Source organism: Rutidosis leptorrhynchoides, chromosome 3 (assembly GCF_046630445.1).
Source record: "Rutidosis leptorrhynchoides isolate AG116_Rl617_1_P2 chromosome 3, CSIRO_AGI_Rlap_v1, whole genome shotgun sequence".
Classification (NCBI taxonomy): Eukaryota; Viridiplantae; Streptophyta; class Magnoliopsida; order Asterales; family Asteraceae; genus Rutidosis; species Rutidosis leptorrhynchoides.
The window spans coordinates 519711150-519730798 of record NC_092335.1 but is presented as its reverse complement, the minus strand read 5'-3'; the positions used below and the strand labels follow the sequence as shown (position 1 = coordinate 519730798).

The window sequence follows — 19649 nt, the reverse complement described above, 5'->3', positions numbered from 1 at the left end:
AGTATATTTTACAACACAAATCCTCGGGTATGCAGTTTTATTTTTGACACAAATATGCGTACGCAAGATCCTGCTCAAATTCAACATAATGCAGCGGAAACTTCTAATTATCACCTGAGAATAAACATGTTTAAAACGTCAACATAAAGTTGGTGAGATATAGGTTTAGTGCCGGCAGCAATATATATATAGACCACAAGATTTCATATATAAACAGTTAAATAAAAATATTCTAAGTGGTTGAGCACTTGGTAACCATACTTAACATTTAATCACGTCGCATATTCCCTTTATTATGAAATCTTACTACACCGTACCAAGTGTAGTCACGAAACGAAGTACTGTGCAACCGTTGAATACTGGTCGTCCAGTCCGGTTGGGGTTGTCAGGCCCGATAGATCTATCAACAGGATTCGCGTTTACAATACCGCTGTAAATATTAGTTACCAAGCTACAGGGAAGTATGCCAGTGGTACAACTCAACGTAGAATATATTTTTCAGTTACTTGTGTCCATAACGTAAAACATAAAATACATGTATTCTCATCCCTAAATATTTAGAGTTTAAAAGTGGGACTATATACTCACTTTCGTCTTGAAGATATGTAATTTCGACTTGGTCTCCGATTGATATCACGAACCTATCCATATATAGTTTATCAATATATTTCTATTTTAAACAATCGTCACATATATATACTTTTTATACTTTTAATAGTTTTAATAATTTCTTAGTCCGTAGTTAGCAGTCCGATGTTAGTAATTCAATTTTAATGGTTCATTTTTAGGTGTTTAATAAACCCCCAATGAAATAAATAAAAACCCCCATCGTATATGTATTGGTCGAGATTAATCTTGACCCATGGTACCGGTGTTGTCAAATGACGTGTTGCGTACATAAAGTACCGGTGTTGTCAAATGACGTGTTGCGTACAATCATGGGATCTTATGATTAATCTTCTCGTATTGTTTACGGGTGATCCTGAACCATATAAAATTAAATTATGAGTACATATATATAAAATATCATGTTATTTTAAAAAGATGTGATTTATTTAATTTTCTCCAATTATTTTCGTAGCCAAACTAGTCTTAGATATCCGATCTCGTTTTGGTCATAGTTTCTTCGTTACAACTCCGTTTTCGTTGATTCAACTTGCCACTTCCTTGGATCGAGTCCCTCTTTAAGACTATGAACTGTAAATACCTTAGTTTGTATTCGAAATCACAGGTCATAGGTCAAACTTTAGTGAAACTTATGAAGTTAATCATTTTCCATCATGTAAACAACCTTAAATGATTATTTTTCTAAAAATACTTATACTTTGAGTTAAATCATGAAATTTTTATGTGTTATCATATTCATAGTAAAAATCATTTTTCCAGAAAATAAACCTCCAATTCAAAGTTTAAGATGGTTTTTAATTATCCAACCCAAAACAGCCCCCGGTTGCACTCCGACGTCATAAAAACAGTTTTTAAGGTGTTCTTTGAAAAACCAAGTTATACCTTGTTAAATTAGCATATTTTTAAGTTATATTACAGGTCTTGAAGTATTTTAAAAGTTAAGTTAGAAGGATCTATTTAGTTTGCGAACAAGTTTGAAATCATTCAAACTATGTTCTAGTTTATAAACTCTTATATATATAGCTATAAATATATGAATTGAAAAAGAGTTGAAGTAGAGTTTTTACCTCAAGTTTAAAATGTAAAGTTGCTGGAAAGAAGTAGTAAAATAAAAGTTGAGAGAGTTCTTGCAAGTGTGTGTGAAAATTGGAAGTAAAATTTGGAAAATGAATGTGTAAAAATGAGTTAGAAATGGTGCTTATTTATAGGCTTGAAAATTTGGTTTTTAGTGAAAATATCTAAGATAAGTTAAAATTTATTATGTCATGAATGACATATTATTCCAATAATTGAAGATTTCTATTGGTATATACTAATAGTAAATACTTCTAGAAGCTGTGTATAGTACCCTAGATATACGTATAGGATTATTGAGGAAACGGAACGAGAATTCAAATATAACTATCTTTTGTAAATATACTTATATTGTTTTATGTATAAAAGCCCTTTAAAAATGATTAAATACATTACTTATACGATATATGTATAAACATTATAAATCATCAGTATTTATGTCAAATAACGTTACGTATGGTTATTGTTTTGAAAACTTAAGTTAGTAGTTTCAAAATATACTTATGACTTTTTGTTATTAATACAAAATGAGATATTAAAACATCCTTAGATCATGTTAAATATGTATGTATAATTATCATACATTGTATAGTTCGTGATATCATCGGTCAAACTAGACGGTCAAACGTTGTGTAAAACTCTTTTCAAAAACATAAATCTTAACAATTTGGATTGCTTATCATGTTGGTAAGGTTTAATTTATATAAATATTAATCTTATAAGTATAGAACGATCGAAAAATTGCGGGTCATTACACCAAAATTTGGAGATATGAGAGAAATGGTACTTAGAGAAGCTCATAAAACCAGATACTCAATACATCCTGGAACGGGGAAGATGTACAAGGATCTCAAGAAACATTTTTGGTGGCCGGGTATGAAAGCCGATGTTGCTAAATACGTAGGAGAATGTTTGACGTGTTCTAAGGTCAAAGCTGAGCATCAAAAACCATCAGGTCTACTTCAACAACCCGAAATCCCGGAATGGAAATGGGAAAACATTACCATAGATTTCATCACTAAATTGCCAAGGACTGCAAGTGGTTTTGATACTATTTGGGTAATAGTTGATCGTCTCACCAAATCAGCACACTTCCTACCAATAAGAGAAGATGACAAGATGGAGAAGTTAGCACGACTGTATTTGAAGGAAGTCATCTCCAGACATGGAATACCAATCTCTATTATCTCTGATAGGGATGGCAGATTTATTTCAAGATTCTGGCAGACATTACAGCAAGCATTAGGAACTCGTCTAGACATGAGTACTGCCTATCATCCACAAACTGATGGGTAGAGCGAAAGGACGATACAAACGCTTGAAGACATGCTACGAGCATGTGTTATTGATTTCGGAAACAGTTGGGATCGACATCTACCGTTAGCAGAATTTTCATACAACAACAGCTACCATTCAAGCATTGAGATGGCGCCGTTTGAAGCACTTTATGGTAGAAAGTGCAGGTCTCCGATTTGTTGGAGTGAAGTGGGGGATAGACAGATTACGGGTCCGGAGATTATACAAGAAACTACCAAGAAGATCATCCAAATTCAACAACGGTTGAAAACCGCCCAAAGTCGACAAAAGAGCTACGCTGACATTAAAAGAAAAGATATAGAATTTGAAATTGGAGAGATGGTCATGCTTAAAGTTGCACCTTGGAAAGGCATTGTTCGATTTGGTAAACGAGGGAAATTAAATCCAAGGTATATTGGACCATTCAAGATTATTGATCGTGTCGGAACAGTAGCTTACCGACTAGAATTACCTCAACAACTCGCGGATGTACATAACACTTTCCACGTCTCGAATTTGAAGAAATGTTTTGCTAAAGAAGATCTCACTATTCCGTTAGATGAAATCCAAATCAACGAAAAACTTCAATTCATCGAAGAACCCGTCGAAATAATGGATCGTGAGGTTAAAAGACTTAAGCAAAACAAGATACCAATTGTTAAGGTTCGATGGAATGCTCATAGAGGACCCGAGTTCACCTGGGAGCGTGAAGATCAGATGAAGAAGAAATACCCGCATCTATTTCCAGAAGATTCGTCAACACCTTCAACAGCTTAAAATTTCGGGACGAAATTTATTTAACGGGTAGGTACTGTAGTGACCCGAACTTTTCCATGTTTATATATATTAACTGAGATTGATATTTATATGATTAAATGTTTCCAACATGTTAAGCAATCAAACTTGTTAAGACTTGATTAATTGAAATAGGTTTCATATAGACAATTGACCACCCAAGTTGACCGGTGATTCACGAACGTTAAAACTTGTAAAAACTATATGATGACATATATATGGATATATATATAGTTAACATGATACTATGATAAGTAAACATATCATTAAGTATATTAACAATGAACTACATATGTAAAAACAAGACTACTAACTTAATGATTTTTAAACGAGACATATATGTAACGATTATCGTTGTAAAGACATTTAATGTATATATATCATATTAAGAGATATTCATACATGATAATATCATGATAATATAATAATTTAAAATCTCATTTGATATTATAAACATTGGGTTAACAACATTTAACAAGACCGTTAACCTAAAGGTTTAAAAACAACACTTACATGTAACGACTAACGATGACTTAACGACTCAGTTAAAATGTATATACATGTAGTGTTTTAATATGTATTTATACACTTTTGAAAGACTTCAATACACTTATCAAAATACTTCTACTTAACAAAAATGCTTACAGTTACATCCTCGTTCAGTTTCATCAACAATTCTACTCGTATGCACCCGTATTCGTACTCGTACAATACACAGCTTTTAGATGTATGTACTATTGGTATATACACTCCAATGATCAGCTCTTAGCAGCCCATGTGAGTCACCTAACACATGTGGGAACCATCATTTGGCAACTAGCATGAAATATCTCATAAAATTACAAAAATATGAGTAATCATTCATGACTTATTTACATGAAAACAAAATTACATATCCTTTATATCTAATCCATACACCAACGACCAAAAACACCTACAACCACTTTCATTCTTCAATTTTCTTCATCTAATTGATCTCTCTCAAGTTCTATCTTCAAGTTCTAAGTGTTCTTCATAAATTCCAAAAGTTCTAGTTTCATAAAATCAAGAATACTTTCAAGTTTGCTAGCTCACTTCCAATCTTGTAAGGTGATCATCCAACCTCAAGAAATCTTTGTTTCTTACAGTAGGTTATCATTCTAATACAAGGTAATAATCATATTCAAACTTTGGTTCAATTTCTATAACTATAACAATCTTATTTCAAGTGATGATCTTACTTGAACTTGTTTTCGTGTCATGATTCTGCTTCAAGAACTTCGAGCCATCCAAGGATCCATTGAAGCTAGATCCATTTTTTTCTTTTCCAGTAGGTTTATACAAGTAACTTAAGGTAGTAATGATGTTCATAACATCATTCAATTCATACATATAAAGCTATCTTATTCGAAGGTTTAAACTTGTAATCACTAGAACATAGTTTAGTTAATTCTAAACTTGTTCGCAAACAAAAATTAATCCTTCTAACTTGACTTTTAAAATCAACTAAACACATGTTCTATATCTATATGATATGCTAACTTAATGATTTAAAACCTGGAAACACGAAAAACACCGTAAAACCGGATTTACGCCGTCGTAGTAACACCGCGGGCTGTTTTGGGTTAGTTAATTAAAAACTATGATAAACTTTGATTTAAAAGTTGTTATTCTGAGAAAATTATTTTTATTATGAACATGAAACTATATCCAAAAATTATGGTTAAACTCAAAGTGGAAGTATGTTTTCTAAAATGGTCATCTAGACGTCGTTCTTTCGACTGAAATGACTACCTTTACAAAAATGACTTGTAACTTATTTTTCTGACTATAAACCTATACTTTTTCTATTTAGATTCATAAAATAGAGTTCAATATGAAACTATAGCAATTTGATTCACTCAAAACGGATTTAAAATGAAGAAGTTATGGGTAAAACAAGATTGGATAATTTTTCTCATTTTAGCTACGTGAAAATTGGTAACAAATCTATTCCAACCATAACTTAATCAACTTGTATTGTATATTATGTAATCTTGAGATACCATAGACACGTATACAATGTTTCGACCTATCATGTCGACACATCTATATATATTTCGGAACAACCATAGACACTCTATATGTGAATGTTGGAGTTAGCTATACAGGGTTGAGGTTGATTCCAAAATATATTTAGTTTGAGTTGTGATCAATACTGAGATACGTATACACTGGGTCGTGGATTGATTCAAGATAATATTTATCGATTTATTTCTGTACATCTAACTGTGGACAACTAGTTGTAGGTTACTAACGAGGACAGCTGACTTAATAAACTTAAAACATCAAAATATATTAAAAGTGTTATAAATATATTTTGAACATACTTTGATATATATGTATATATTGTTATAGGTTCGTGAATCAACCAGTGGCCAAGTCCTACTTCCCGACGAAGTAAAAATCTGTGAAGGTGAGTTATAGTCCCACTTTTAAAATCTAATATTTTTGGGATGAGAATACATGCAGGTTTTATAAATGATTTACAAAATAGACACAAGTATGTGAAACTACCTTCTATGGTTGAATTATCGAAATCGAATATGCCCCTTGTTATTAAGTCTGGTAATCTAAGAATTAGGGAACAGACACCCTAATTGACGCGAATCCTAAAGATAGATCTATTGGGCTTAACAAACCCCATCCAAAGTACCGGATGCTTTAGTACTTCGAAATTTATATCATATCCGAAGGGTGTTCCGGAATGATGGGGATATTCTTATATATGCATCTTGTTAATGTCGGTTACCAGGTGTTCACCATATGAATGATTTTTATCTCTATGTATGGGATGTGTATTGAAATATGAAATCTTGTGGTCTATTATTATGATTTGATATATATAGGTTAAACCTATAACTCACCAACATTTTTGTTGACATTTTAAGCATGTTTATTCTCAGGTGATTATTAAGAGCTTCCGCTGTCGCATACTTAAATAAGGACGAGATTTGGAGTCCATGCTTGTATGATATTGTGTAAAAACTGCATTCAAGAAACTTATTTTGTTGTAACATATTTGTATTGTAAACCATTATGTAATGGTCGTGTGTAAACAGGATATTTTAGATTATCATTATTTGATAATCTACGTAAAGCTTTTTAAACCTTTATTGATGAAATAAAGGTTATGGTTTGTTTTAAAATGAATGCAGTCTTTGAAAAACGTCTCATATAGAGGTCAAAACCTCGCAACGAAATCAATTAATATGGAACGTTTTTAATCAATAAGAACGGGACATTTCAGCCCTAACTAGTGCTCGAGTATATAGGATTATGCATGCTTATACGTTCGTTATTGTCCTTAGATAGGTTATGAGGTTATGTCGAATCTTGAATTAAATACATATGCTATTAAGATAAGGTATATGATATGCATGTCATTGGAAAGCTAGCGAAAAATTGAGAACTTTTCATTTAGATATCGAATGGTTTCGATGAACGGTTTAGAAGTTAAAGTGAATTGAATTTTTGTATTATTATTAAAAATGATTATTATTATCGTCGTTATAATCTAATTATTATTATTATTATTATTATTATTATTATTATTATTATTATTATTATTATTATTATTATTATTATTATTGTCGTTATTAATAAAAGATATTTTTGTTATTTTTATTATTATTATTATCGTTATTATCGTTAAGGTTATAATTATAATAATTATTATTATAATAATAATAATAATAATAATAATAATAATAATAATAATAATAATAATAATAATAATTATTATTATTATTATTATTATTATTATTATTATTATTATTATCATTCAAATAGTTATTAGTATTATCATTAATATTATTAGTATTAGTATTATTATAATTAAAACTAATATTAGTAACATCTAATTATTATTAATACTATTATTATTATTAATATGAACGCAATATAAAAGATGACTAAAAGCTATTAAACGAAGCGATTAGGAAATAATGAGTATGAGTATCATGATGAAATTAAGATATGGTAAGATATTGATTTAAAGGAAAAATATCATTTTCATTATTTTACTATTATTATTATTAAAAGTATTATTAATATTAAAACTATCATTTTTACTAAAATTATTATTTTTAATAAAAATATCATTATTAATATGAAACATCATTATTATTATCATTTTAGTACTATTGTTAATAAAAGTTATCATTTTATCATTTTTAGAAAATATAATTATTGTTATTTTTATTAGTAGAATAATAATAATTATTACAAAATAATACAACTTTTACTTATTATTATTATTATTATCAATATTATTTTATCAAATAAATATGTGATACAAAGATATTATACTACGTATAATATAATTACATTAATAATACCTATTATATTATTTTTATGATATTAAATGAACTTTATAAATTTTATTACTTAAGATATATAAAAGTATATTTTTATTATATAAATTTTAATATAAAATTTTATTTATTAATAAAAGAACTATATTATTCACTTTAATAAAATCTATTAAAAATATTTAAATAAATAAAATGACTATATTTAAACTATATAATAATCATGTATAAATTTTGGAAGACATTTTGGTCAATATGATTTTTGTTAACTTTTGCATATTTAGTCTCGAGCATTAGGATTGTGATACACTACAACTTGACCTAAATTGTTAGACAGATATTGATCAAACATATAAATATATACAATTAATATAGGTTCGTGAATCCAAGGCCAACATTGCACTTGTTCAATGACGTCATATGTATTTTTACTACAAAATACAGTATTATGAGTTTCATTTGCTCCCTTTTTAAATGCTTTTGCAATATATATTTTTGGGACTGAGAGTACATGCGCTGCTTTTACAACTGCTTTACGAAATAGACACAAGTACTTAATATTACATTCTATGGTTGGATTATTAAACCGAATATCGCCCTTCAAGTCTGGTAACCTAAGAATTTAGGGAAATGGCCCCTGATTGATGCGAATCCTAAAGATAGATCTATGGACCTTGACAAGTCCCAGTCGGGATACGAATGATTTAGTACTTCGAGATTATTATACAGACGAGAGGTTCTGTTTTGGGGATATTCTATGCATTAAGTTAATGTCGGTTACCAGGTGTTCAATCCATATGAATGATTTTTATCTCTATGCAGTTTGCGAAATGCCTGATATGAGATGTGTATTTATGAGAAATGAAAATCTTGTGGTCTATTAAAATGATAAAAATGATCATTTATGATAAACTAATGAACTCACCAACCTTTTGGTTGACACTTGAAAGCATGTTTATTCTCAGGTATGAAAGAAATCTTTCGCTGTGCATTTGCTCATTTTAGAGATATTACTTGGAGTCATTCATGGCATATTTCAAAAGACGTTGCATTCAAGTCATTGAGTTCAATAAAGATTATGATTAAGTAAATGACAGATTAGATCATTTATAGTTGGATATTATGAAATGGTATGCATGCCGTCAACTTTTGATGTGAATAAAATTTGTCTTTTAAAAATGAATGCAATGTTTGTAAAATGTATCATATTGAGGTCAAATACCTCACGATGTAATCAACTATTGTGAATCGTTTATAATGTATATGAACGGGTCCTTTCACATATTTCGAAAGACGTTGCATTCGAGTCGTTGAGTTCATCAAGATTATTATTAAGTCAATTATAGTTGGATATATTATGAAATGGTGTGAATGCCGTTAACATTAGATGTAAATGAAAGGTTGTCTTTTAAAAATGAATGCAATGTTTGTAAAATGTATCATATAGAGGTTAAGTGCCTCGCGATATAACCAAATGTAATGTATTCGTCCAGATGGATTAGGACGGGTCATGAAAGTTGGTATCAGAGCGGTGGTCTTAGCGAACCAGGTCTGCATTAGTGTGTATAACTGATAAGTCGTTAGGATGCATTAGTGAGTCTGGATTTCGACCGTGTCTGCATGTCAAAAGTTTTGCTTATCATTAGTGTCAAAAATTATTTGCTTATCATCCTTAAAAGTCTACACACGTCTTACTGCCTCTATTGCATAGACAGTGTATAGATAAATTCATATCTTAGCGTATCTGTTATTGTTACCTTTGCCTGACAGCTTCCGTAGATTTTTCCGTAACTTATGGGATTTTAGTATTATATATGCATATGTAAATTATGTATTGCAGGGTACTAATCTATATCCTATAATCTATTTCTTATCGAAAAGTCCTTCATCTGATCGTACGAGATGAATCCCTCAACCAGTTCGAATTCCTCGGATTCTGACAGCTATTCCGATATGGAGTTTCACCTATCAGCGTCACCAGAATGAATCAACCAATCAGTCATCCTCAATTCATCCGATGGGTTCGTAGTCAACTTAATCAATGGAGACGCGAAGAAGGCGATCCCTTCCACAAACCGAATTTACCTCTTGCCGATGAACCTGAAACACTTACCAGCGTACCTGTTTGTAATACTATTTTTTTCTCTCATTTCTCGAATATCTCACCAAGATTAGATTCTATCAAAAATTCTAAACCTTATTCATTCGCTCGTTCCAACCGACAATCACCCCGGAATAATAGAAGAAGTCAACAAACTTCGCGCTCGAAAAATAAATTTGGAAAATATGGTGCAAAATGTACCAGCTTCAGCAACATCACCGGCACCAACAGTACCATCAGTAACAACACCAGTACCACCAACAATCCATGCTTCAACATCTCATTCTGTACCTCGAGTATAATCATCGTTCTACGTATCATTCTACATCAATTATCTTCGTTCTTCATGGCGATTAAGTAATCTCTAAATGTTTTAGAGATTATGTATTCTAGTTCTAACGGTAAACCAAATGAGTTTAATATCATATTAACTCAATGAATCCATGATTACATCTGAAGAAAATATATATGTATATATATTTTCATAAAGATTGTAATTTAAAAATTCTTTCGTACAAAGTGTTAATTATGAAAATATTTTAACGGGTAGGTAATACCCGAGGAATATTCAGATTTCACATTAATAAGTTACACTGTACATTTTCTTTCAAATCTGATTCAACATTCATTTACTATCCTACTTACATCTACAGAGATACGAATCCGTTCACCGCAGAATAACCATATTCATCCTATTTCATATTTGGATTTTGATTTATCAGAATCCAACAAGTGGCATAATGAAGAAAACATTTGACAAGATAAAATTTATTAGAAACAAACAAATTAACTATGAGGAATTTTGTTAAGAATCCACGCTAACTGTTCCTAGCTAATTGTTCCTAGCTAACTGATTACATTTTATTTATCGCAATTTAATTATCGCAATTTACATTCTCGCAATTTTATTTATCGTCATTTAATTTCTGTTATTTACTTTACATACTTTATTTATCGTCATTTAATTTCTGTTATTTATTTTTACGCACTTTAAATATCGGGACACGTATACAAGGTTTTGACATATCATATCAACGCATATATATATATATATATATATATATATATATATATATATATATATATATATATATATATATATATATATATATATATATATATATATATATTATTTGGAATAACCATAGACACTCTATATGCTGTAATGATCGAGTTCGCTATACAGGGTTGAGGTTGATTCTACAATAATATATATAGTTTGAGTTGTGATGTAGTCTGAGACATGTACACGGGTCACGATACGTATTAATTAATTCGAATATTATATATTAAACTATATATGAATTATTGAATTGCTAACTGTGGACTATCAACTGAGGACTACCAACATTGGACAATTAAAATGAATTAAAATATTGATTATAACATATGAAACTAAACAATTCTTCAAGTTTGCCACTTAATTTCATATTAAACCTCATTTGTATCTTGACGATTACAATCTGCGTTCAAAACTTTTCATAATTCTTGAAAACACCTCAATCGAGAGGATTAACCAACCGCACTTCATCCACGGAAGGAAAGATTTATGCATATAGTGATGCACCTGAACACACTCGGAACTTGAGTAAACGTCTAACACTTATCTGTGCTAACTCCTTTGGCATTGTAATTACCGAAAATAACTTTGAAATTCCTTTTCAAATTAGCCAAATTTGTCACAGCTCCAGCAAGTCAACTTCGACTTTTCAGTCGGATTAGCCTTACTATAACCTTGATATATATATGCGTGCTCTTTTATTGTTACCGGGAAACCTTTTATATTTCATCACATTAGCATTAAACTTACCAGCAACTTCATTACTCATTGGCTTAAGTCTCTTCGAAGAACCATTATATTTGTTCAATAAAACCTTATCATATATTCGTCTGCATCTTGTAACGAGTATTGCCATACTAATTACCGGGAATCAACAATCAGTATTTTAAATCTCACAACAATTCTACAACAACAATTATAGGTATACATATAACCTTTACCTCTTAGAATTATGACCTTCCATTCTGAAATTTTGAAAAGCACCCAGTCTACGAATCAATACTCGGAATGTTGAAAAAAAAAACTGAATGAAGCAGTAAAAACTGCAAACGATCTTAACAGCCAGAAGTTTGATAATAAAGAATAGTATGTTGGAAAAGCTCAGAAAAGTTGGAAAATGGAAAACGGAGTGAGCTAACCACGAAGGAGGCCAAGGACAAATACAAGGACCAAACCCTATATTCAAAGAATCCAGATAATTCTGTATCCAATGAAATATTTAGAGAAAACCTTGCTCTATATTCATATTAAATCTTGTGGAAAGTCTTTCTTCATCAACCTTCGATCTTAGAAATTCTGAAAATATCATCATAAATATCTTCGATATTTCTGAGGGTATTTTCATAACTCTTCTCATCCGAAATCATTTATCTCTTCGCGACATCAGTGTTACATCAGAAAGGAAATTGTTTTCGTTTAAAAAATCTGAAAAATTCGAATCAAAATATGAATGTTTTTGAAGTAGTGTTGGGAACTGATGCATGAGTTAGTATAATATAATGACACTTGATCAACGTGATTATATTACAGTAAGTCATGCTGAGTTTCTAAATGGAACATGATGATTCACAGATTATAACGTCATCATGTGTCATGTTACATAACTCTTTCATTCTGATTAACTTCTGAACATATCAAGAAAGTATATTCTTGATAGTTCTATTCTTAGTGATTTTGGTAATTTGACAAATCAAATCGTGCTATTACGTTCTTTCTCGTTTAGAACAATAAGTTCATTCGAAACTCCATACTTACGAATTCTGGACCATTACTCGCTTTACTAGATGTCAAGATGAGAATAAAAAGGCAAAGAGCTCCAAAATATAAGAGAAAATATAAAACCCAATAACAACACGGAGATTACAAACCGTGGATATTAATACGGATAGCAATATAAAGACACGGTATAATTAAGAATAGTATCACCCCAAGGTAATAGTAGAAGTAAACAGATTCTTCTGATGGAAGATTGAAAAGAAGGATGACAGAAATGATAAATAGAAAAATGTCAAGGATTAGAACTGGATTAAGCATTTTCACAATCTTTTGGATGTATGAACTAAGAAAGAAAGTATAGAAATGGTGAGAATAATGGAACGGAAGAGCTTAATTTATAGTGGAAATATCAGACAGAGTAATCGAGGCAGATCACCGTATTTAATTATAGAGATCTTAATTTCCTTATTCGCCGAAAAATCAAATCTTTTAGATTTCAAAGATTTTCTCTAAATCCCTTGAATTCCGGAATATAACCAAGACTATGTCAAAAGTTAAATCTCTATCTCAATCTTTTGTGACAGCTTCATTCGTACTCTTCGAAAAATTGAATCTTTATTTATATTACTCAACAGTAATAAAACTCTATTTTTATCAGCTCATATTCGTCAGGAAAACACTCTTATTGTTAGCCATGATTATCCCACTCAAATTTCGGGACGAAATTTCTTTAACGGGTAGGTACTGTGACGACCCGGAAATTTTCGACCAAATTTAAACTTAATCTTTATTTGATTTCGACATGATAAGCAAAGTCTATTTAATTGAATATCAAAATCTTTAAACTGTTTACATGGATACACTTAAGACTTTGACCATCCTCGACGATTCACGAACAATTAATTGTAAATAAATGTATAGATATATATGTATGTATAATAATTTGATATAATAAAACATAATATATTAAACAGAATAATGAAGTATTGTGAAAACAAATAAACATTAAATATTCAACATATGTTATCATGTAATATATAATTGTAATTTAACGATATATTTGTTATAATATAATTATCATTATTTTCTTATCATTATCTATAGTGTTAATATTATTATATAAAAATTGGAAAAATGTAACATGTTATACCTTAATTATAAATTGTATTATTAATAGATATTATTGTTACATTATCATTAATAATAATCAATATTACTATAGTTATCCTTATTATTATTATTATTGATATTATTATTATTATTATTATTATTATTATTATTATTATTATTATTATTATTATTATTATTATTATTATTATTATTATTATTATTATTATTATTATTATTATTATTAGTAACTATTATTGTCATTATTAACATTATTATTAATATTATGAGTATAGTCAGTATAACTAAAAATCATTAAATTATCAAATTATTGATATTATTATAATACAACTTATTATTATTATTATTATTATTATTATTATTATTATTATTATTATTATTATTATTATTATTATTATTATTATTATTATTATTATTATTATTATTATTATTATTATCATTAATAATATTAATATCATTACTAACAATATTGTTAATAATTGCCATTATACTTGTTGTTAATATTATTGTTGGTTATTTTTATTATTATTATTAGTATTATTTTTATATGTGTATTTATTAATTATTAATATTAATTATATATAAATTATAATAGATATTACAGTTTCGTTAGCTATCAACATATGCTCTTTTAAATTTGTCTGCTGGATCCAATTTATCTACAGCAAACTAGTACCATTTGATTCCCAGCTAATCACAAAGTAACAAATTCAGTTGAGAATGGTACACCACTTTTATTTTTTTATATTCTTTTGCTTTTCTAATAATGAACCTGTTGAACTCTTCTTGCTACAAATCAAATGCATTCACACAATTGTTAATAATACCCATCGACTTATTACCCCCTTTATCTATCACAAGTCATTGAGATCATTTACAGTCCCTAACCAGTCGAATTTAATCAGAAAATGAAGAAAAACCTTGTTACTCCCCTGTACACGTATTTTTTTTTGGCAATAACCCCATTTTGAATCAATTTTAAAAATGTGTAAATGCAGTCGTGTTTAGAATTTTCTTCTCAAGCTATCTGTCAAATTTCATAGTCCAATTCATTGTATAGAAGTTTAATTTTTGAGTCAAATCTTTTTGAAGCAAAAAGTCAACAATCGTTAATCCATCAAATTCGAATTCTGTGATTTGTTTTTGGATAAATTAAGAATTCCTAAAGATTAAAGGATGTATTTAGAACATAATTCATGTAGAAACTTGGAGCTATAACGTTCTTAAAATCAAGATTGAAGATTGGATTTTTTTTTTTTTACCTCAGCGATATATAGCAGGTCATATTTTTTTTTTTTTTATTTATTTCATTTTCTAATAATACAATCATTAATTATTGATGAATCTAATTATTTTGAAGAACCTAAAAACCATTTTGAAATTTGTTGTTTTGATGGATGATGGTTCTGGTCGATGCAGTTATGAAGAAGAAGAGGTAGAAGTATAAACAGAAGATATAAGGGTTAAATATTATACGGGGTAATTATAAACACAAAAACAAACATAGCTTGATGGTTAGGCAGTGGGCTAGGTGAACGAGAGGTCTCGGGTTCGAGTCCTGGCTTAGGCGGTTTGCTATCTTTTTGAGCCTTTAAGGTAGTAACTTTTTTAGTATTATTATTATTATTATTATTATTATTATTATTATTATTATTATTATTATTATTATTATTATTATTATTATTATTATTATTATTATTATTATTACTAGTTATTATTATGATAATAATTGTTATTATGATTATTATTGTTATTGTTCTTATTAGTATTATAATTATTATTATAAGTAGCAAAATTGTTGTTATTATTATTATTATCATAGCTATAATTATTATTAAAATCAGTAGTATTAACATTAAGACTGCTATTATTTTTACTACTAATATTATTGTAAGTATTATTATTATCATTTAGGATTAGTATTAGTACCACTATCGAAATTATTATTATTATTATTATTATTATTATTATTATTATTATTATTATTATTATTATTATTATTATTATTATTATTAATTTATCATTTTAGTATTATTATGATTTTTATGATTATGATTATTGATATTATAATTATTATGAAAATAATATAATTTATTATTGTTTTCATAAATATTAACCATAGTATCATTTTAGTACCATTATTGTTATTAGTAGTAACATAAGTATTATTATAATTATGATCATTATTATTACCAATATGGCTATTATATTAATATTGTTATTATTAAAAAATGTTTTCATTATTATCATTTGTGTTAAAATTATTATTTTACTCTTATTAAAACTAACCTTATTATTATTATCAATATTACCTATATTTTTATTAATAAAATAATTATGATTACTAAAATAAAAGTTTTAACGACGTTATTAAGATTATAAGTATAAAAATAAAGATCTTATATATATAAATATACTTAGTACACCTAACTTAACTATATTAACATTTATATATATAAAATGAAAATATAAATAAATAATGAAACTTATAAATTAGTATATATATATATATATATATATATATATATATATATATATATATATAACATCACTAATAATAATATATATATATTTATTATAATACAAGAATAAGTTTTAATACATATATGAATGATATAGGTTTGTAAATCCGAGGCCAACCCTGTATTGTTTAGTTATTCAATATCGTTATATGTATTTTTACTACAAAATACATTAGGTGAGTTTCATTTACCTTTTTACCCTTTATATTTTTTGGGCTGAGAATACATGCACAATTTTTATAACTATTTTACGAAATAGACACAAGTAATCGAAACTGCATTATATGGTTGAATGATCGAAGCCGAATATGCCCCTTTTAGCTTGGTAGCCTAAGAATTAGGGAACATCACTAATTTTGAGAATTAGTGCACGCCTAATTGACGCGAATCCTAAAGATAGATCTATGGGCCCGACGAACCCCATCCAAAGTACCGGATGCTTTACTACTTCGATGTTGTATTATATCATGTCCGAAGGATTTCCCGGAATGATAGGGGATATTCTTATATGCATCTTGTTAATGTCGGTTACCAGGTGTTCAATCCATATGAATGATTTTTGTCTCTATGCATAGGACGTATGTTTATGAGAAATGGAAATATAAAATCTTGTGGTCTATTAAAAATTATGAAATGATTATTTATGATAAACTAATGGACTCACCAACCTTTTGGTTGACACTTTAAAGCATGTTTATTCTCAGGTATGAAAGAAATCTTTCGCTGTGCATTAGCTCATTTTAAGGATATTACTTGAAGTCATTCATGGCATATTTCGAAAGACGTTGCATTCGAGTCGTTGAGTTCATCAAGATTATTATTAAGTCAATTATAGTTGGATATATTATGAAATGGTGTGCATGCTATCAATATTAGATGTAAATGAAAGGTTGTCTTTTAAAAACGAATGCAATATTTGTAAAATGTATCATATAGAGGTCAAGTACCTCGCGATGTAACCAAATGTAATGTATTCGTCCAGATGGATTAGGACGGGTCATGAAACCAAATTTTGATCCAAAGCTAGACATAGCCATCGAATTGTTGCCCCGAAGAATCTCGTTGGTGCTTAGATTTGTGAAGTTACCAAGACCCCACCACTTATATACTCTAGACCAAATCTCCATAGCATGCGAACAAAATATGAAGGTGTGGTCAATGGTTTTCAAATCATCGTCACATAACGGGCATCTCACGCTATGAAGATCAATACCACGTTTATCAAATTCCACTCTAACCGGGAGTCTTTTTTTCACAAGTCGCCACACAAATATTTCTACTTTTTTCGGCACAAGTCTATTTTGCATAACAGCAGGTGCGAATGGTATAGAAGCCAGTAGCTTTTCATCAATTAAAGATGATAGATCCTTGACAGTAAATAAGTTATTACCTGCTAACGTCCATATCCATTAGTCGGCCCTTGATGTATTGAAGTTGAATTCGGACAGCAGTCTTTCAAGTCTTCGCAGCTCACTCTCTGTTCTCCCACTTGGTGCTCGAACCCAATTCCACACCGGTATCACTGAATTTCCAGCCGCTTCGATTCTGTCACTAGTTTTCATCTCTTTTTCAGCATCTAATCTAAAAAGCCCGGGAAAAGATTCTTGTAAAGTTTTGTCGCCGATCCACAAATCATGCCAAAAGGAAGTAGACGATCCATCACCAATTGACTTCTTGAAAGAGTTCCTGAAAGGAATATCTAAATCATCCAAGAAAAAACCTGCATTAACAATATTACGCCATGTACCTAAGCGTGAAGAATGATGATAATCATCCCTCAAACTTAGGCCACCACAATCGCCATGAATGCTACGAATTATTTTAACCCAAAGTGAATTGGTTTCGATTTTGAACCTTCACCACCACTTTCCCAATGAGGCAAGGTTTTTGCTTTAGAGAGACCCAATATTTAATCCCCCGACCTCATAAGGAGAAATAACACTCTCCCATTTAACCCAATGGATTTTGGAACCCGAGTCCGCCCCACCCCAAAAAAATGAACGCCTCACACTCTCTAAAAATTTTAACACACACGGCGGGGCACGAAAGAGTGAGAAATAATACAATGGAAGACTAGAAAGAACCGATTTAATAAGGACTAATCGGCCACCAAAAGACATCGAACGCATTTTCCAATTCGCAAGTCTACATTTGAATTTTTCAATAACCGGCTCCCAATCTTTTAATTTACTCATCTTAGATCCAATTGGTAACCCGAGATATGTGAAGGGAAACACACCAACTTGACAACCAACCCGACTAGCCACCAAATTTACCTCACCAACATCCACACCCACACCATACAAGCAACTCTTTTGAAAGTTAACTTTTAACCCGGACACAAGCTCAAATAACTTTTAAAGATTTTGGAGGCTATGAATATTAGCATGACTCCATTCACCGATAAAAATGGTGTCGTCCGCATATTGCAAGTGAGAGATAAGGATCTTGTCACCTCCGACTTCAATACCTTTGAATAGCCCTTTCTCACAAGCCGCTTTCGCTAAGATGTTTAAACCCTCCGCTGCAATGATGAACAAAAAAGGGGAAAGAGGGTCACCTCCGCTGCAATGAGAACTCACTAGTTGGTGATCCATTCACAAGGATAGAAACGGAAGCGGAGCTAAGACAAGAGGAGATCCACTTACACCATCTATTACCAAACCCCATACATTTCATTACCTCAAATAAAAACTCCCAATTGACGCAATCGAAGGCCTTCTCAAAGTCGACTTTAAAGAGAATACCTTAATATTAAAATCCTACAATGATGATGTCATTATTAGGCTAATTCCTTTGTTAAGAAAAAATTAAAAAGAAAAAAAAAATCTAAACATGATAGGTGATGTCATAAATTTAAATAATTTTAAATTAAAATTAAATCTTATTAATTAATTATTATTATTAAATCTTATTAATAATTATTTTAATTATTAAAGTTAAATAATTTTGAATTATTTTAATTAATTATTTTGAATTGAGTACGAGAAGGTATAAAA

General features: G+C 29.5%; 1 protein-coding gene across 1 annotated transcript in view; it reads right to left on the bottom strand.

Moving 5' to 3' along the window:
• LOC139901879 (uncharacterized) overlaps positions 1–19247 on the bottom strand; it is a 56216-nt gene extending 36969 nt beyond the window's left edge. Inside the window, exons 1-3 of the mRNA XM_071884549.1 lie at positions 19052–19247; positions 18125–18370; positions 17738–18040 (exon numbers count right to left, since the gene is read on the bottom strand). Of these exons, the coding sequence (XP_071740650.1) occupies positions 17738–18040; positions 18125–18370; positions 19052–19247 (745 nt within the window). The remainder of the gene's footprint in view (positions 1–17737; positions 18041–18124; positions 18371–19051) is intronic.
• Positions 19248–19649: the final 402 nt, after the last annotated feature.